The sequence below is a fragment of the Sander lucioperca genome, chromosome 17 (genome assembly GCF_008315115.2).
Source record: "Sander lucioperca isolate FBNREF2018 chromosome 17, SLUC_FBN_1.2, whole genome shotgun sequence".
NCBI classification, from domain to species: Eukaryota; Metazoa; Chordata; class Actinopteri; order Perciformes; family Percidae; genus Sander; species Sander lucioperca.
The window spans coordinates 11,420,099-11,440,624 of record NC_050189.1 but is presented as its reverse complement, the minus strand read 5'-3'; the positions used below and the strand labels follow the sequence as shown (position 1 = coordinate 11,440,624).

Genomic DNA, 20,526 nt, shown 5'->3' with positions numbered 1-20,526 from the left:
TTTTGAAAATGTATCTGACACATAATAACATTTTTAACAGTCTATGTTAAACACCTGTAATCAGACACAAAGAGGAAAAGTCGTCAAATGGCGGCCGTTTAAAGCAAAATGTCCGATCTTGATTATATTTTCCCATCCTTTCCCATCATGCGGATCGATTTGAACCATTAGTGCAGGATGACAACCGTTGAGTTGTAGGAGCTTCAGGGTTTTGGGATTTTCTGGGAAAGTCCACTGGCCGGTCAGGACTAATGAACCAAACAGTCCGCGAAAGAAACAAAGTCAAATCCAGTCCAGGTGGGATATAATCCACGGAGTCAATCAGAGCACAGAGAAAGGAAGACACAAATCGCCAGCGTAAAATCCGTTTTACTCCGTCGTTAAGGCAGCGCAGGTCCGTCCTGTTCTCATTCAACAGATGATCCACTCAGAGTGGAACTTAAGAATTCTGGTTTCCAAACTACCAATAAAAACTGAGCAGGCGGCTTTTGTTTAACCAAAAACCGCCTGAAAAGTTTTTGAGGAAAAACTGTGAAACACTGTTGTACCAGAGTTCAGTATTCACAGCGCTCTCTGTAGAGGTCAAAACCCACCAACCTGTTCACAGAGAGCGGCTGCAAAAACCAAAGAAAAAAAGTTGTTTCCTAGTTTTTTTTTCCCCCCCCCCATCGGCTTTTTTCAGGATTTTCCTCATGAGAGAAGTGAAATGTAGTTTGTAGGCACAATCCCACGCTTCCCGCCCACAACTCCCAGAATCCATTGCTCATCCACAAACTCCACCTGCGTAATAATGTCACCGACCTGCAGGAGGAAGACAGGAAGACAGAGAGAGAGAGCACAATTGTAAGAAAACAGACAAAAACAGTTAGATGTTTTAGCTTAATTTTGAAACAGACAAACTTAAACTGCAGTTCTGATAGTTTGCCTGAAAATAATGGTTTGCCCTCACTGATAAATGAACATTACTTAACTTAATAGGCCTAAATAAATATTAAAATTTTACATAAACGTACATCGAGTCTGTGCAGAGAATCTAAACTTAAAACTTTCTCAGGACACACACACACACACACACACACACACACACACACACACACACACACACACACACACACACACACACACACCTTTAACGTGAGCTCATCCTCGCTCTCTGCTGTGAAGTCAAACTTGGCCACTCCTTTAACCGCTGACTGCTGGCCTGGGATTGGCTGAGCTGGAAACGAGAACAGGAAGTTGTGGTTAGAGTGTGCACTCACGCACAAGATTACAGCTAACGTTAATACAATCGTGAACACCAGGTGTTAAAAGAAAAGGAAAAAAAAGCATTTCAAATTGATAAAACAAAACAGCTAATCGTAATACAACCAAATCAAAAACACAAAACTATCAACATTATCAAAAAATTATTCAAATACCCACTAATAAAAACATAAACAAGATGACGAATGTGCCAAACAAGCACAAATAAATGGCATCTCATAGTTATAATAATCAAGCCACATTATGGTATAAAAGCATCCCAAAAACTCAGACATCGGATCGAAAACGGTGTACATTCAGTCATATAAGTTAAAATACTGAGTGGCGTTTCTTTTCTTGTCCCAGGATCTCCAGACGGGCGGGGTTTACAAACGTACGCTTTTACAAACTAAACAAATAGATTTACAATGCAGAACTTCTACCTGTAACAGCAGTGTTTCCTCTATGCTGATTTTGTAGTGATATAGTGAGGTTATTGGGCCCATCCAGTTTAACTTCACATACTGTTGTGTTGATGGAGTTTATTGTCAAAACATTCGCTTTATTTTGGACCATTATTATTACCATATTGTAAAAGGTATGCATAAAATGTATATGTCTAAAATGTTGGAAAATCTAGAGAAGATAATTAATAAAAAATGAAACTGGGAGACCAACTACAATCATTAAATCTGACCAAAGTCATTTAGTTAGTTTTGATGCTTACATGGAAAACCCTAAATAGAACTTCCACTGATGTAAAGTATCTGATAACTTCCACCATGTGTATTTTAGACTTGATTAGATTACGCATTTTGTTTATTTTAGCGTGTGTGTGTATGTGTGTGTGTGTGTGTGTGTTACCCTGGCAGGCTTGTGTGAAGGCAGCCGGGTAGATCCCCTCCCTCCCCTCCAGTCTTCCTCTCCTCCACTCAGCATCGATGTGCTGCGTGACCTGGATGAGCGCCCCCTTGTGGAAGGACAGATCCTCTGCAGTCTGACCGGGGAAGTCAAACAGAGCCACAGCCCACTCCTTTGTCTGAACAAACACAAACAGATTCAGCACGGCAATAACTGCGCACAATTAATAGACTAATTAGTACACTTTATACAAGAAATATGTGAAAATCGGAATATTAACACACACAGAAATCCGTGTTTCTGCAGGTTTCACAAAGTCAAATTTAAGACTTTTTAAGAACTTTATGGATGAAATTTAAGACCTGTATCACGGCGTAAAAAAATAAAATAAGTCAGATGTCAGAGTCCGTAAACATTCCCTGATTTCCTCATCGGCATTATGACTGGTGTCTAGATTGGCTGCAATATAAGTTACAAGTTGGTCTCATTTGTAGTCGTAATACAGCGAATTATATTTGGACTAGCGACAGAAAGAACTACAACACCTCAAAAAGACATTCTAAAGCGCTGCGGGAGAATTTCAACGAGCAGTAGAGGTAGCGTTACATGGACGTAGGAAAATTAAGACCTGTTGAAAATGATTTAAGACCTAGAACAGTAATACTTCAGCGAATTTAAGACTTTTAAGGCATAAAATTTTGATTTTGAAATTTTAGACTTTTTAAGGCCCCTCGGAAACCCTGCATTTACAGAACGCACTACATAGTATAAAAATGGAACATACTGTGATGATGTTAGTGCAATATTTAAAACTTGAGTGAACGCTTTCTCTTGTTTGTCTTTAATTAAAATAACTTGAAAAATGAGGGAGCTTAGTAACAGTTACAATATAACTGCGCACACACACAGACACACACACAGACACACACACACACACACTCACCTCTGAGTCGGGGCCCTGTGAGGTCTTTGGTGCTGTAATGGACAAAAGAAAACCACATGACATTAAATTCTAAAGAAATCATGTTTGTTAGTTTCATCGCCTCATTGATAGCGCGTCATCACAAGCGTGCAACGTAATGACGCGAAAGACAGAAGCCTTAGCTTTCTGCTGCAAAAAGAATGAATGCTCTAGCTGTTGTGGTTTGAATTTTAGATCGATTTAAACAGAATTATGTACGACATTCTACAGCTGCCTCGGAGGAGCTATCAAATAAGGGACATGAGATGCTATTTGATAGCTCCTCGACTCCTCGGTCCTCAGCTGAACGGGAAGTTGTTCTGTCCCTCCGCGATGAAGGCCGCGAGGAGCGAGGAGCGAGCATCGAGGAGCTATAGGCAAGGAAACACGAGAGCAGCCTTCCCAGAAGCCGTGCAGCTGAAGGAGTTGCTAACTCCACCCAAACAGCTGACGAATTCATGTGACAATTCAGAGGAAAGGACGTCTCATCCCTCTAAAACACATCACCTCATTGCCTCTCTCCTCCCATGATTTCCTCGCGTCTCTCCCGTGCCTCCTCGGTGGGAGGGATTAAGATGCGAGGAAGGGAGGCAAGTGGAGAAGTCGAGAAGGCAATTTAAGGGTTATGAGAGGCAGCCATGGTTAAGATGCCTGCTTACATTGCCTTACATGCCTTGCGTGTATTTAGGAGGACACTGAGCTATTCCAAAAGACTGTAGTTCAACAGTTGTTTTTTTTTTACAGTTGAAGGACTTTTCGGCTCACCTGTTCTTTTTACCGCTGTGGTCTCTGTTGTCGTTGGTTTTCCCGTTTCCCCTGGTGACAGCGCCGGCTGCGGGGGCGGCTCCACCACCTCGGCAAAGTTCAGGGGGAATATTCCAATTCGCCCATGGATCTGGCCCCGGCCCCACTCTTGTCCAATGATCTCCAGCAGGGCGATGACATCACCCTGGGAGAAGGTGAGCTCGTCGTCATCCTCTCCCTCGTAATCAAACAAGGCGACGCACCGAGGACCGCTGCACGCGCGCACACACACGCGCGCACACACACACACACACACACACACACACACACACACAAACAATATACTCAAAATGAAATCTAGTCTTCTAGAAATAGTTCCTGTACAGTTACATGTCTGGTGTGTAGTTGTGAGTTGTGTATCTGACCTGACGGGAGGAGAGTCGGGCTGTTCTTTCTGCTCAGTGGGCTGCACCGGCAGAATAGACTACACCACAACAACAAAAAATAAAAACGAACTAAAGTTAACTTGTGTCTTACTCTTATGTCAACTTATTATGTTGTGGGAAACACATTTAGAGCAGTTAAAGGTAGTAGACTTACATTTAAAGTAAGTTTCAATAAAAAAACACTTGTTTTTATTATTATGTGTTGCTGCTCTTCTCTTTTTGCACTTCAATTATTATGTATTATGGTATGGGTGTATTTTATTATATTTATTAACTCATCTGTCAGAACTACTTCTTGTGCTTTTAAATTGCTCCAAGGAGATGAATAAAGTTATTTGAATTGAATTGCTTTAAAGAGTAGCAAGACTAGGGTTTAACTAACTGTTCTAATACCTGGGAGTCCGATAGGCTGAGGCCCTCCAAGGCAGATTTTGACTGGTTGTCCTGATCTGGAGCAGGTTCTGGTTGGATGTCCAGGTCCAGGAGACACTGTGACGGGTTGATGACGACCGTCTGACTCCTCCCTTCACCTGGCAGAGGCTCGGAGGGGCTCGGGTCGTCCAGGACGATCAGGACTTCCTGTTTCTGAGACAAAATTAAGAAAAAGAAGACCTTGGAAATCAAATCTATGACAGTAGTGTGTGTGTGTGTGTGTGTGTGTGTGTCAGAATCAGAAAGCCTTTATTTCTTTATTGTCTGTGTATGTCTGTCTGTGTGTGTCATACCACGTAGCTGTTGAAGAGAGGGTGTCCAGGTTTAGGGCGCGGGGGCAGAGGCGGCCCCCTCTTTGATGCCCTTTGAGGCTGCACCTGATTGGCTGATACAGAGGACGAGGACGACGTGGTTTGTGAAGACAAAGACTGGCTGGCTGGGGAAACAGAGGGGGCGGGACTAGTTTTGGACGGCGGAGGGGTCGTCTGTTTGGCTGAGGAAGCTGAGCTGACGGCTGGAGGCGGCGGTCGCCCAGGGGTGGATTTGATTGGTGGAGGACGAAGGGGGAGGAGCTTCACACTTGACGGCCTGGAGAGAAAGAAGGAGATTGATTTATGGCACCAAACAGGAAGAGAAGCTGCTCTTCAAATGAAAGAAAGAGCAACAGCTTTCCGTTTGTGGGGATAGGTCAGTGATTTTCAACCACTGCGTGCCATGAGAGATCGTCCTGTGTGCCGTGGGAAATTATCCGATTTTACTTAATTTAGCTAACTAATTTTTTTGATTGAGTTACTGCAAATACTTTGCCATTGTTGTGCATCTGTGCCTGCAATGTGACGACTGGCAGAGAAATTAAATACTATTCTGTGTCAGTAGGTGGCAGTATAGCGCAACAATGACCTTGTTGATTTAAGACAATAGAATTACTGCCACAAGGTGGCAGTGACAGGATGTAAGCAGTAGGGCCGAGATCATCGACGTAAGCCTGCAACAGCGATGGATACATTTTTAAAAAGGAAAAATGCAGATTCTGATCTTATTGGGCTACAATGTGTCATTTTGTAACATTTTTGGTTGGTGGTGTGCCGCGGGATTTTTTTTAATGTAAAAAATGTGCCGTGGCTCAAAAAAGGTTAAAAAAAAACACTGGGATAGATGATCGTAGACACTAAAAATGCTAAACGCACGATAAAAGGAGAGTTCCAACATGTTTATAATGCTGCATAATCAAAACGATGAAAGAAATCAGACCAGATCTACAAAGCAGCTAACTGGGACAGTAAACAATCACAATCTTAATTATTAAAACTGATATTTTCTCCTTTTATGGGACAGTGAAGTCATATTTGAAGGTTTATTCCCCAAATCTCTTCCTCACCGCGGAGGGAGAGGAGGATCTGAGGAGTTTGGGTTTGCAGTGCTGCTGGTTTCTGGTTTGGTCGGAATCACGGGGCCTTTCCTCAGGGCCGGAGCCGGCGGTTTGAGACCCGGGGTCTGAACCAGGGCCGGTCCTGAAGGTCTGGGGGCTGTGGCCGTGGCAGCAGCTGTAGGTTTGGGTGGGACTGGGTTTGACTCTGGAGGTGTTGGCGAGACTCCAGCGGGTTTGGGGGCCAGATTTGGAGCTGGAGGTGGAGAGCAGATGTCAGGTTATTACTCATTGTTCATATTAGATGCTGAAGTGACAACTTTAACAGTTAGGGACAATTTAAAAGTGGTGATTATCAAGGTAACAGGAGACGTGTAAAAGAATAAAATACAAAACAAAAACGGCCACATTGAATCTCATTTCTTTCCTCATACTCTTAATTTATTCAACTTTATGTAGCAGCCAATAAAGCAGCCTGAAGAGTTGCATAATGGGAATTATCTGTCAAGTTGAATGGTCACATGGCTTGGCTGAACACACACACAATTGTGTCTACACAGCGTACAGTACAGCTGGCTTTTACACAGCACTAACAATAGTGGGCGCTTTTTTTCTTCTCGCACAATCACTGCATTTTTCTTTCACAAGGTTTGGACACACACACACACACACACACACACACACACACACTTACCGCTGGCTCTGCGTGGTGATGTCAGTGCTGCTGGTTTGGTTGGGACACCTGGACGACCACTTCTTATTTTCACTGAAGAAGAAAAAAAAAAAAAAAAGAGTGTGAATTTAGACTGAATAACAAAACGTGGGGCCGTTAAAACATTTACAGTTCAGTCTCAATCAGCTGGTGAACTTGTGTTCGTCTCTTTTCTGCACGCGTGCAGAAGTTCACAAACATTTACATGAGGTTTGGAGGAAGCGTGCGGCTTCCCGCTTACACTGCTTATCTACCAGATAAGCTAAATGGATAACTGCTGCTGATAAGCTCCCAGTTTAGCCAAGAGTCATTGACTGAACGTCAGACTTATTTGCAAAGCAGCAGCAGTGGTTGATAGTGCTGATTATTTTGTCAGGTATCACCACTGGGAGGCTTCGTAGTGACTGTATGTTTAGCGACACTGTTAATTTACTTATCTAGGAAAGTACATTTTGAGGTCATACGGAGATACTGGGGTCAGATTTATTTTGTCGCTTTTGATTTAACTTAAAACTTAAGTGTGATGAGTAACATGTCAAAAAAAAAAAAAGAGCAAAGCTTGTATTTCTCTAATCGTGGATAAACTGTGTTCTTCTAAATCCGTTCTGGCCATAAACTAACATGCAATCACCATCAATTGTAGGAATGAATTACAGAATGTCGTCATACATTTTGCAGCTGTAAAATTCTGTTTTTAACATTTGCACATAGTTATTAGCTTTGTTCAGCCATTCAAAGAGTAAAGAAGGGATGATTAAAGTGAACAATAGAGTGAAAACAAAATGGCATTTGAGTCTGTTTATCAGGCAAACTTTGGGGAAATCAGAGAAGGTTTTGTTCTTTTTTTTTTTTAATTGATTTTTTAGAGCGTTGTGAGCTCGACTAGTTCAGTATTTGAACAAAGTTTCAAGTGTTTGAATACATAAAGGAGCTGGAGTCAATCACACAGATTCAGTGTTGATGCTGACATTTGAAATTCTCTCTCTCTCTCTCTCGCTCTCTCTCTGTGTGTGTGTGTGTGTGTGTGTGTGTGTGTGTGTGTGTGTGTGTGTGTGTGTGTGTGTGTGTGTGTGTGTGTGTGTGTGTGTGTGTGTGTGTTTCACTGTGACGCCAGTGTTTCTGATTGCCTCCGTATTGAGTGCTGAACAGAGTTTCTTTGTAATCTCAGACTAAACAACAAGCAAAGATATCAGCTCACACTGGAAGAAAAGGAAAAGACACTGAGAACTGAAGACGCCGACGGAGGAAGTGACTCTTCCTTTCTGCCTGGTCTAATGTGACAGATACCAATTACGTCTGCAAGGAAACTAAATGCACCGTGTCAACCAGCTGTCTAATAAAACACTAAAAGCCCGGACAGTCTCTGCACTGAACTTTAAAGCCTAAATATTGACTTTGCATGTCAAACACTTGTACTGCTGACCACATTACGGGCCAATAACTTCTTCTATGTTGTTGTTAAAAGCAAACATTGTATGTTGCGGAAAGAAAAAGTGACTGAACCTTCAAAGTGGATGAAAGATGCATTTCAGTATTTTTACTGCAAGAGAGAAGAAAAACAAACAAATGTACACATTTGAGAAGCTGGAATTTGATCTGGAGACTCGCGGTCTTGTAAGTTAAAGGTTGTAGGTCCTGCTGCCACTAACATTAAGTCAAAGAGTCAGCATAAAACCTCCACCTGCTAATTTGCTGAGTCACTCTTACGACATCAGCCAAACGTCTTGAATGTGGGAAATAAACACACAAAAACAAACATCTGTTGGCAGTAAAAGACGAATGGAAACAGGGGGGAAAAAAGAGATGGAAAACATTGTGAAATCTTTTTTCTTTCTTAGTTGAAATGTTTTTGGCTTCAAGTGGACAGGCTGAAGAAATAAACAAAACGCACTGACTACTCTGATGGAGAATTACTGTCCAGATGTCTAAAATGCCCTTTAGTGGTAACTACACTAAGTAAGGACACTCAAAATGTCTCACCTCAATCGTGCTGAACTCAGATTTAGGATGAGGTCATCAGAAAATGATATTTACGTCGTAGTTGTTTTTCCAGATTGCTGCCACAATTACCTTCGAAAGTTCCCACTCGATGTTTGTTCCGTGCAAGTAATACTATTAAAAGCCTCCCAAAATTGCTAAAAAATAAAGCTGTAGCCACACAGAGCAGCACTGGCCTTTCAGAATAAAATCAACATTCAGCAAAACAAAAAGGATCAGAAACTTTAAACATCCAATTTCCTATCAGAGTTCCCCCCAGAGTGCTGGTTCTTCAAGGTGAGATGCATTTGGACTACTTTTAATTTCAGTTGCTTGCATTTTGCACTGCAAAGCTTCCAGTGCTAATGTTGTGTGTGTCACCTGCGCCGTGAAACCACAGAAGTGATTTTGTGGCAAATAAAAAGGGCCAGTTTATTTAGCGATTTACCACGCTTGTTGGCCTGTGGAGGCAGCCCGGGTAAACCCTGACGAACTTCCGGCAAATTTGAGATTTGCTCTGCAAGTCAGTCTGGCTGAGAGCCCATTCAAGCCCATTTCCAATTCTTCCAAATCGAGGGACCAATCACAACCGTTGAAGCGGGCTTTACACGATGATGACAGCGCAGCGACGGTGAGCAGCTTTTTGTTTACATTCAACGTGACGGCCACCTGAAGCGCAGAAACCCGTTGATGCCGCTGTAGCTGCTACGTCACCCGGATCGTTGGTCTGATTGGTTGAAGGAATATCCATTTGCGCCCAGAGGCCTTTGAGCGGCGTCCGTTGGTGATGCCCCTTTGGAAATGGGCTGTGAATGAACCTTCCCCAGACCCGCTCTCAGTTACAACTGAGAGTGGGTCTGGTGTCAACCAGGCTACTGTGGAGATAAAGACAGTAATGCGTTGCCTAGAAAATGGAGTTGCTAAAAATCAGTCATCAAGTCATGTTGTTTGACATTTTGTTGACATTTTCCTGTCTAACCTGTAGGCATGCCGGAGCCTCCATTTCCACAGGATGAGGAGGCGCACCCCTCGTATTGTTTTACGATCACATAAGTCATAGAAAAATAGCTTATTTAGAAGCTTGAACTAAAAGATTTCTTTGGATGCAAAACGATTAATAAATTATCAACATAGTTGCTGATTAATTAACTGTCGATCGACTAATCGATTCATCTTTTCAGCTCCATCGCTCTGCGGCGTTGTCACAGTGTTAGAATATTATGTTGCAAGAGAAAATAATGAAGGACTCCTTTATTACTTTGAGATGAAAACCAACTTCCCAGCCACTCTCTGACTTGAAACAACATTTGTTTTTGCGGTTCCTACAGGCTCCCTGAAGTAGTCGGTAAAGATCTCAGACAACTGACAGAAAAAACAACAACACTCACCAGTTTGGTTTGCAGCGTCCTGCGACTCGTCACTTCCGGCCCGAGTCTCTGTCGGCGCTCCACTTCCGACCTCCACAGAGGGTCTCGGGGGCAGAGTTGGGGTGACATGCCCAGCTGGCGTGATCTTGTCCTGGTGCTGTGGTCCCAGGCTGGTCCTGGGGGCGACTGGAGGTCTGGGCGGAGGTTTGGGGTCGGCCGAGGAAGGGGCGAGTTTGGGTGGAGGAGGCCTCGGGGCCGGGACGGGGGCAGAGGAAGGGGTCCCAGACGAGAGGGTTTCTGTAGCAGTAGACTGTGGTTTTGGTGATACGGAGGGTTTTTCAGTGCAGGGTTCGGGTACCAAAGCTGGAGCAGTTTGAGGGTTTGAGTCTGTTTCGGTGCAACCCGAGTCTGCTGTGTCTGCTGTCAAACCACCGTCCTCCCAGAAGACTTTGCTGGATGGTTTGGGTGCATGAGAAAGGTTTTTGGGTTTCGGGGCGACAGTGGGAGGGACAGATTTGGCTGGTTGCCCCTGGAGACGAGGGCGTGGCCGGGGTTCAGGTCTCTTTGCGACCTCAAAGTCTCTGTTGTTACCGTCTGCACAGCTCCCATCAGCCACCTGCTGCTGCTGCTGCTCGAAGGCTTGTATCCTCGCCTTCAGAGTCGCCATGTCCTCCTCGCCTTCGTCTACCTCGCCCTCGTCTACCTCGCCCTCGTCTTCCTCCTCGCTCTCCGATTGGCTGTGCTCACTGCTGTCGCTGCGGCGGTCAGGGAAGCCCCAGTCGTCTGCGCTGAAGGCCTCGAGCAGCTCCTGAAGGTACTTCCCCTGACTCACGTCCTGGTTAGCGGCGTCCGTTCCCACGCGGGCTGCTAGCGTGGCCAATCCGTCCTCTCGCAGTTTCACCAAAGTCTGAACTTTGACGTCGTTGCTAATCGGCGCACTGAGCCTGGTGCGCGGGCGGGGGCGCGGCCTGGGGCGCTCCGACGGGACGTGAGAGGAAGCGGTGGGAAGAGTGGCCGCGTCAACAGCGGCAAACGACTGATCCCATTGGTCAGTTTGAGAGCCAAAGGTGGCGGTCGAAGGTGAGCAAAGTTCAGGTAAGAGGTCACGGCACTGTGTGTGAGCGGAGGTGTGTGGGACCGGGTGTGCTTTTGGTACCACGCTGTCACCGTCAACGGACGGGAGTGTTGATTGGCTGACGGTGATGATGTCGTCGGTGGCAACGGTGATGATGTTGTCGATGTCAGACGGTTTGGGAGGGTAAGGGAGAGGCGGCCGTAGTGGTCTCACTGGTCTTCTTTCTGCACACAAACACACACATTTTAAATAAATAATGATAATAATGAGTTAAAGCAAATTCCTTTTACCGCCACTCGTGTTTTTAACGCACGCACGTTCTGTGATTTGGATACATAATTTGGGAAATCAGGAAGCAATACGGCAGTAACGTTGTGGACAGCGTTGACAACTCTGCGACTTTCTCCTGCGGTGGAGACTCCGGCGAGATGGCGAAACGGGAGAGGATGGCTAGCAGAAACTTTTTTTTTTTTTTTTTTTTTTTTTTTTTTAAATGGCAAGTTGAGTTTTAAAGCCCTTCCAGATGTTTCTCTCCACAAGACTAAAGTTATTTGCCTGTACTGTCGATGTGAACTCAGTTACCACCGGAGTACCTACAGTCTTGAGCGTTAAAAACTGGGAAAATATCCCCATTAAAATACATTCAGAGCAGATAAAAAATGTGCGATTAATCCAAAGTTTTTGTCTTTGTTTTAAGATTATTTTGGCTATTTTAGACCTTTATTTTGACAGGACAGCTGCAGACATGAAAGGGGAGAAAGAGGGGGGGAATGACATGCAGCAAAGGGTCGAGGTCGGAGTCGAACCCTGCACCGCTGCGTCAAGGAGTAAACCTCTATATATGTGCGCCGGTTCTACCAACTGAGCTATCTGGGCACCCGATTAATCCCTAGGACACTGATGTGATTAAATGCAATTGAAAAATCCATTGACAGCCGTATTATTAACAAAATAATACGCATGGGCAAAAAAAAACCCGCAAATGAGCATCCTCTCACCCTGAAAGTCCTGGAAGTTTTGGGGTTCAGGGGCAGATCCCGGGTCAGTCTGCGTGGCGATGGTTATCGTAGAAGATAGACGTAATGAGGAAGGAGGAGGAGGAGGAGGAGGAGGAGGGAGGACCTGCTCCTGAGTCTTCTCCTTGATCACCTCCTCATAGGACGGCGGAGGCTGAGGATGAGAAACACAACAAAGTAGAATAAGCACCTCGCCAACCAGTCCAGCTGCAGCTTACATCCATATCTGTCCAGACTCATCTGATATACGGAGAGAAGACTTTGAAGCTATTTAATAAAAAGGCATTAACCCTCCTGTTGTCCTCGGGTCAAATTTGACCCATTTTAAAAAAAGTTTTCTATATCATAAATTTGTGTTTCTTTCAAACAAATTGTCAAAAAATAAATAAATAAAACGTGGATGGTTCCCCTACAACCGTTACTCTTCACAAGTAAAATAAATGATCGGTTCACTACTTTCATTGAATTTGCATGTTTTATTCAATTTCATAGCATTTGAAAAAAATAAATGATAAAAGACCATTGAAAAAAGGGGAAAAAATGTCAAAAAAAAGTTCTAAAACGTGGGGAAAAACCCAACAAAAACTAGAGGTGCTGACATTAATCAAATAATGGATGCATCGAATCGTGGACATGGACGATGCTGCATCGATAATCGGCCGGGCCATGATCGATTATTTCTGTTTACAATTTAATGTAGGCCTAACAACCTTTCTGTTTACATATTCTGTTACGTTGCACATTCAGGAAGTGACATGTGCTCAGTGCTGTAGTTTAATGTATCCAATTTATTTAGTATTAGAGCACTGTAGAATGTTTGGTTTTTGAAGCTTGAAAAGCTTTTAATTAAATATCCTACATGGCTTTAATAGAAAAATGTATTTGATGCATCGAGATGCATCGAGATATCGAATCGAAGATGATAATCATAATCGAATCGGGGGATCAGTGAAGATTTACACCTCTAACAAAAACGACAAAAGCGCAGAAAAAGGAAGAAATCGGAAAAAGTGTCAAAAAAGACGACCTAAACGTTGACATTTTTTATTTTATTTTAGATTTTGACCCAGGAAAAACTAAAAGTTGCAGGTCGACAGGAAGACAACACAAGGGTTGAGTGTATTAACGTGGTACTTCACATCTATCTTCAACCCGGCAGCACAGAAGATCCAAACAAACACCAGTTGTTTGTTTTTTTGTGTTCCTGAGTTATGGCGTTGAATAACGGCAAGAAAGCTGTTTCTTTGCAGAACATTATGCTGTCACAGAGAAGTTGACCGTTGACCTTTTTGGATATAAAATGTCTTCACTTAATCATTTTTATGAATTTATTTATTAGACATTTGTGTGAATTGTGATTGATTTAGAGCTTGAAACGCTGTAATGATCATCATTTCATTGGCCAGTTACCGTGCCACGTGCACGTTAGTGCACATCAGCACACGGGGCCACTACGTGACCAACCCTATGGAGCGGACCACGTGACGTGTGTGCACATTTGGACAGAGTGACAGTGTAAGTGAAGAAATACATAGAGACAACTAAACGGAACCAATCAGAGAAGAGAATGAAAAGTGGTGTCCTGTTCTCTTTATTTATATATTTTATACTGTCCAACCAGTAGAACATGTCCTTTCTGTAGACATGGTCCTCATTTATTTATTCCTGTTGGACCAGTCCAATATGACCGTCAGTTGAAATAAACCTTGTGTTGTATTTTTTATGAATCTATTTTGATGCGTTTTCCCGTAACTTTTGTAATTTTACATATGTTTAAAAATATAGAAATTAATATATCACAATATCACATTTTGTCAATATCGTGCAACCCTATTAGGAACTCTTGAGAAATGGCCCAAAACGCGATTTGTGAGTTAACGGTGACCTTTGACCTTTTTCCAAAATCTAATTAGTTCATCCTTGAGTTTGTGCCCAAACGTCTCAACCTCAACAGAGGCCGAGAGAGAGGCCGAGAGAGAGGGGCCGAGAGAGAGAGAGAGAGAGAGAGAGAGAGAGGGAGAGAGAGAGAGAGAGAGGGGGAGAGAGAGAGAGAGAGAGAGAGAGAGAGAGAGAGAGAGAGGGGCCGAGAGAGAGGGGCCGAGAGAGAGAGAGAGAGACAGAGAGAGAGAGAGAGAGAGAGACAGAGACAGACAGAGAGAGAGAGAGAGAGAGAGAGAGACAGAGAGAGAGACAGAGACAGAGACAGAGAGAGAGAGAGACAGACAGAGAGAGAAAGAGAGAGAGAGAGAGAGAGAGAGAGAGAGAGAGAGAGAGAGAGAGAGAGAGAGAGAGAGAGAGACACAGACAGACAGACAGAGACAGAGAGAGAGAGAGAGAGAGAGAGAGACAGAGAGAGAGAGAGAGAGAGAGAGAGAGAGAGAGAGAGATACCTGTATGGACGGAGGGATTGTGGGTCCCCAGATCTGTGCTGCAGGAGGCGGGGGAGGTGGGAACCCTGCAGAAGCTCCGGGGAACCAGGATGTGGAGGCCAGCGGCTCCGCTGACAGGATGGTGATCTCCGGTCGCCTAGCAACAGGTCCCCGAAAGCAGAAGGACATTAACAGAGAAATCCTTAGAACTTCTGTTTAAATTCAGTTAAAAACACCTTTCTTATTTCTATTTGTTCTTATAATTTCTCTATACATTTCTACTTGAGAATGGAGCATATGTAAGGAACCAAATCCACCCCCCCGGATCAATAAACGTATTTTGATTAATTGATTGATTGATGGTCAAGATCCATAGAATACAAAAAAGAAATATTTGCTGAGAGTCTGCAGGAATTCAACTTTACAGTGCTGCTCATAAGTTTATGAAGCTAAAGTTGACTAAAAAGAGGAATAAAAAAATCATCTTTTGGAAATTGATCTTAATGCCTTAATTAAAAAAATGAGGAAAAATCCAATCTTTAAGGACACCAATTTTCTTTGTGAATGAATAACGTATCGTAAATAAATAAATGTTCTTCCTTAAAATACAGGGGGCATAAGTAACACACCCCTATGTTAAATTCCCATAGAGGCAGGCTGATTTTTATTTTTAAAGGCCAGTTATTTCATGGATCCAGGATACTTTGCATCCTGATAAAGTTCCCTTGGCCTTTGGAATTAAAATAGCCCCACATCATCACATCCCCTTCACCATACCTAGAGATTAGCATGGGGTACTTTCCATAAAATCATCTCTCAATGCAAATCAAACCAGCTATTAGGCTAACTGAAATAAAACCATGCCAATATCTAGGTATCTTATGCACATTTTCATTTTCTTATGCAAATGTCTATGAGGTGTGCACAAGAAAACTCTTAATATAAATAATAAAAATACAAGTAAATGCATGTTTTGTACTCCACATTCCTATTTAAATGTTTTCTTACTTCAGCTGTGACCTTTACATGAAGGAAGCAACCCACAGCACCAAGTTATTTAACGGTTAAAGAATAAACGGTTACGCTGTTTAAAATCAAAGAACCATCCAAGTGTGTGACCATAGAAATAAAATGTATAGAACTGGGGGTGGCAGTAGCTCAGTCAGTAGGGAGTTGGGTTAGGAACCGGAGGTCAATGTCCCCTTGCGGGATTAATAAAGTATACATTATTATTATTATTAGAAAAGCCATTGAAGCGTTTGGCGTGGTCATTCTATTTCTGTGTGTGTGACTGTGACACAGAGAGGAGGCAGGTGATAGTGTATCCAGTAAAAAAGCTTATTTACTGTAAACACAAACGTACTTGTTGACTAAAAACATCCTCTCTCTTTCTCTCTTTCCTGACTTGACAAATTATTTAAAGAGCATCCACACAAAATTGTGTGACAGAGCAAACTGTTTCCTTTCCAAAGAATCTTACCGTTTAACCCTCCTGTTGTCCTCGGGTCACATTTGACCCATTTTTAAAAAGTTCTTTCAACCAAATTGTCAAAGAAACTAACGTGGATGGTTCCATACAACCATTACTCTTCACAGGTAAAATAAATGATCAGTTCACTACTTTTACTGAATTTGGGTGTTTTATTTAATTTTATAGCATTTGGAAGAAAATAAAATGATAAAAGAACGTTGGAAAAAAAAACGCAGGGGAAAGAAATTGACAAAAACATCAGAAAAAAAAATTTGCTAACAAAAATTGACAAAAACATCAAATAGTGACAAAAAACCTGGAAAAAAAAATTTACAAACATCGGGACAAGTGTCGAAAAAGAACAACAAAAAGGTTGAAAATAATTTTGTTTTAATTTTGACAAAGTTGCGTGGTCGACGGGAAGATAGCACAAGGGTTAAAAGATAACTTGGTATTGACTTTTTAAAGTCCAATGTTTAGGGGGGATGAGAGCAGAATGAACAATTCAATTCAATTTTATTTATAGTATCAAATCATAACAAGAGTTATCTCAGGACACTTTACAGATAGAGTAGGTCTAGACCACACTCTATAATTTATAAAGACCCAACAATTCCAGTAATTCCCCCAAGAGCAAGCATCAGGAACCAGTATGTGCACTGCTGCACATACTGGTTTAGCATCATAAAACGGTTAGTAAAACACGTGTCTTACCTCCTGTCTCTCTCTCTTTCTCTGTCCCTCTCTCGCTCTCGGTCTCTCTCTCTGGACGACTCTGAGAGAGACGTTGTCCTGGTGGAGGCTGACAACACAGACACAACAACAGTTCATATAGATCAGAAGTTCTCAAGCTTTTTTCAATAATGTTCCCCCTTTGAACAGTTTTTTTAAGCCCCCCTGACCAGCGCAAATAATTTTTGATAGAAAAAATGAAAACGACGGTAAAAAGAAGGAAGTAAGGCAAGAATAGGTCCAAATTGGTACCAAAAACTTTAAAAAAAGAGACACAAACTTCAAAAAAGCAATAAAAAAGTTGAAAAAAAACACAGTAGAAAGAAGGAAGGAAACACTAGGGCGACAAAAGTGACAAAAAAATTCAAAAAAGCATCAAACTTTGAAAAAAAGAGACAAAAATTTCGGAAAAAAAAGACAGTAGAAGTAAGGAAGAAAGGCAAGAATAGGTCAAAACAAATGACAAGACCTTCAAAAAAAGCGACAAACTTGGAGAAAAAAAAGAGTAGAAATAACTACAGCCTTGCAACTGAAAAACCATTTTGCAAAAAATCTTATGTACTCCCTGCAGTCCTCTAGAGTACCCCTAGGGGGACACGTACCCCCTCCAGAGTACCCCTAGAGGGACACGTACCCCCTGCAGTCCTCCAGAGTACCCCTAGGGGGGCACGTACCCTCTGCAGTCCTCCAGAGTACCCCTAGGGGGGCACGTACCCCCTGCAGTCCTCCAGAGTACCCCTAGAGGGACACATACCCCCTGTAGTCCTCCAGAGTACCCCTAGAGGGACACGTACCCCCTGCAGTCCTCCAGAGTACCTTTAGGGGGACACATACCCCCTGTAGTCCTCCAGAGTACCCCTAGAGGGACACGTACCCCCATTTGAGAAACACTGGTCTAGACAATATAATAAATAGCAACTCTGACAGTCACACATCTGAAACACATCTGTCTATAAAACCAGGAAGAGAGTATTTTCAACCACCGCGTGCATCTGTAATCATATGAATAATTCACTCAATTTAAGGATCACGCAGCGGGTGCAGAATTCTTAAAGAATATGTTGTCATATATCAGGTTTCAAGGGGTAAAAATAAGAAATTGTGCGTTTAACTACCGTTGGGTACATCGCTACAAAAGCATGCTGTGCAGCTGCACTCTATTCAAAACCACAGAGCTTTATTTAACCGTCCTGTTGTCCTCGGGTCAAATTTGACCCATTTACAAAAACTTTCTATATCAGAATATCACAAAAGAACGTTGAAAAAAAGTCACAAATGTTGGAAAAAAGTGACCAAAGAAATTGGCAAAGGTGACAAAAACTTGTTAAAAAAAAATGGAAAAAAGTGAGGGGGAAAAAAATGACAAAAAAAACTTAAAAAATTGACTAAAACATAATTAAAAAAACGGCAAAAAATTGGAAAGAAAGTGACAAAATGTTTTGAATAAAATCGACAAAAACGTTGAGAAAAGTGTAGAAAAAGAACAACAAAATGTTGAAATTTCCACCCAGAAAAATACAAAGTTGCACGGTCGACAGGAAGATAACACAAGGGTTAAAACTAGAGCTGGGCAATATATCGATATTATATCGATATCGTTACATGAGACTAGATATCGTCTTAGATTTTGGATATCGTAATATGGCATAAGTGGTGTCTTTTCCTGGTTTTAAAGGCTGCATTACAGTAAAGTGATGTCATTTTCTGAACTTACCAGACTGTTGTAGCTGTTCTATTATTTGCCTTTCCCCACTTAGACATTATATCTACATTACTGATGATTATTTATCAAAAATCTCATTGTGTAAATATTTTGTGAAAGCACCGATAGTCAACACTACAATATTGTTGCAGTATCGATAGAGGTATTTGGTCAAAAATATATTATATAATATAATATTTGATTTTCTCCATATCGCCCAGCCCTACCTGTAATAATACACGAAGACAACACAAGGGTTAAAGCCTCAGTCAGGATCCCAACACTAAATTAGAGGAAAGTGATTTGACATCCCTGATTTAAAAAGTGTTATAATTGTTGATATAGAATATGTGAAGTGCTGTACGTTGTATCAACAGTTTAAATCTAGACGAGGGGAATCTAAAAGGACCAACAAGTGGTTAACCGAAGACTGTGGGAACAGTCCAGTCCTGGGAGTTTCCAGCTTCGTTGCCATGCTGGTTTTTATTATCCAACAAAAAAAAAGGTCAAAAATGCATATTTTCCATTTTTAAAACTCCACAATCTTTCAGTCCACAACTCAAAAGGACTTCAGACTTCCTCAAAGCTCTGCTGCACAAATGACCTTCCTTTGTTTTCTGCTCTTACAGTTTAGACTCAACGGTTCACACGTGCACACTCAGGAATGTGTTAATCTTTAATACAAAGTTGGATTGATTTCTTTTTATGCGCCAGTGGTTTCAGGCTACATGGCTGTTGGTTTACACTTCTTTCTCTTTCTGTGTATATCGGGCGTATCTGCATCTAGGGCAGGGTACCGAGTTCAATACTTTTTAGCCCCCGACCGAATTGCCTCTAAAGTATCAAAAATGCCTCGTCATTTAATACCTAAAGGAGTAAATCTGATCAGCGTCAGTGAGCCAATAAGCAGGCAGCGTGCTTCTACCGAGATCTAATAATGCTGCTGATTGGCTGTGTAACGTTACTATCAAGAGAAACTCTATGTTACGCAGAGACAGGGCTCACGTAGTAGGAGATGAAAAATAAATGAAAAGATTTGTACCATAATGTGTAATTTTGTAATTTCTTTTTATTTCATAAAATCATTTAGGATCCGGTATCGAATGCACGGTATTGGTACCGAAATGTTCTACCGATACCCAGCCCTGACAGGCACTTTGCACAGACATAAAACACACAAGGATGAAGACAAAGAAGGACTTTATAAAGAGCTCGAGGATGAATACTCACTTCTCTTGATGGCTGCTCTGATGGACGAGAGAGGACCCTGGCTACAGAGAGAAAAGAGAGAGAGAGAAAAAAAAACATGAGTCACATTATTTCACCGCTGTTGCCACCTCCTCCTCCCTCTCTCTCCCTCCAGTCCTCAGTTTTCAAACTCAACGTTCAATGTTTTTATGTTGGCACAGTCTGGATAACATCTTCCAACATGTTTTTTTTTTTTTTTTTATCTTTGAGCTCCGCTTTGCTTCACATTCAGACAGCCGGAGGTTTAATGCCCCCGCTGCAGGGCACCTCTAGCCTGGAGGCCAGCCGAAACACGCCCCACAATCACAGCCCAGTGGAGCGGTTTCAGACTCACATTCTAGTCAGAATGTGACGCTGTCAGGCTAGGGCACCTCAGCATTAGATGATGAATGTGGGAAGGACAGCAGCTCGGCTCTCAAATTAAAAAATGGGAAGACTTTTGTTATCAGTGCAGAAGGGCGGTTTGAGGACAAATGCTCAATGTGTAAAGTTTAGGCTCTACCTGCTCACTTCAAAACATTTTCAGTCATCTGGAAGGGGACTAAAGGTTGTTTTTTCACATGTAAATGCATGTATACGTGGTAATGTACACGGGTGTTCTTAAAGCCTGGACGATAAGAAAAACCTGTGAAAACTAATTTCTCCTTTTGGGGACAATAAAATGCACCAAACACTGAAAGGTGAGTTTGCAAGATAAATGAACACTTCACTTTTAGATCCTGTTACTTTAACAATTAAGTTTGTTGATATTTCACAAAGAAAAAGAAGACGCGCATTTGAAGCAGGTCACAACGTGACTTTTTCA

General features: G+C 42.3%; 1 protein-coding gene across 3 annotated transcripts in view; it reads right to left on the bottom strand.

The window, feature by feature from the left end:
• Positions 1–215: 215 nt before the first annotated feature.
• Positions 216–20,526, bottom strand: part of LOC116060402 (SH3 domain-containing protein 19-like) — a 35,254-nt gene continuing 14,943 nt past the window's right edge. For 2 of the 3 annotated variants that reach the window (XM_031313937.2, XM_031313938.2), the window contains exons 3-17: positions 19,704–19,744; positions 16,754–16,841; positions 14,590–14,725; positions 12,182–12,353; positions 10,130–11,407; positions 6,747–6,818; positions 6,065–6,308; positions 4,980–5,274; positions 4,648–4,839; positions 4,234–4,292; positions 3,830–4,080; positions 3,047–3,078; positions 2,107–2,281; positions 1,128–1,216; positions 216–801 (exon numbers count right to left, since the gene is read on the bottom strand). In XM_031313937.2, coding sequence (XP_031169797.1) covers positions 691–801; positions 1,128–1,216; positions 2,107–2,281; positions 3,047–3,078; positions 3,830–4,080; positions 4,234–4,292; positions 4,648–4,839; positions 4,980–5,274; positions 6,065–6,308; positions 6,747–6,818; positions 10,130–11,407; positions 12,182–12,353; positions 14,590–14,725; positions 16,754–16,841; positions 19,704–19,744 — 3,235 coding nt within the window. In that variant the 3' untranslated portion in view covers positions 216–690. The remainder of the gene's footprint in view (positions 802–1,127; positions 1,217–2,106; positions 2,282–3,046; positions 3,079–3,829; positions 4,081–4,233; positions 4,293–4,647; positions 4,840–4,979; positions 5,275–6,064; positions 6,309–6,746; positions 6,819–10,129; positions 11,408–12,181; positions 12,354–14,589; positions 14,726–16,753; positions 16,842–19,703; positions 19,745–20,526) is intronic. The other variant, XM_031313939.2, reaches the window with a different exon arrangement.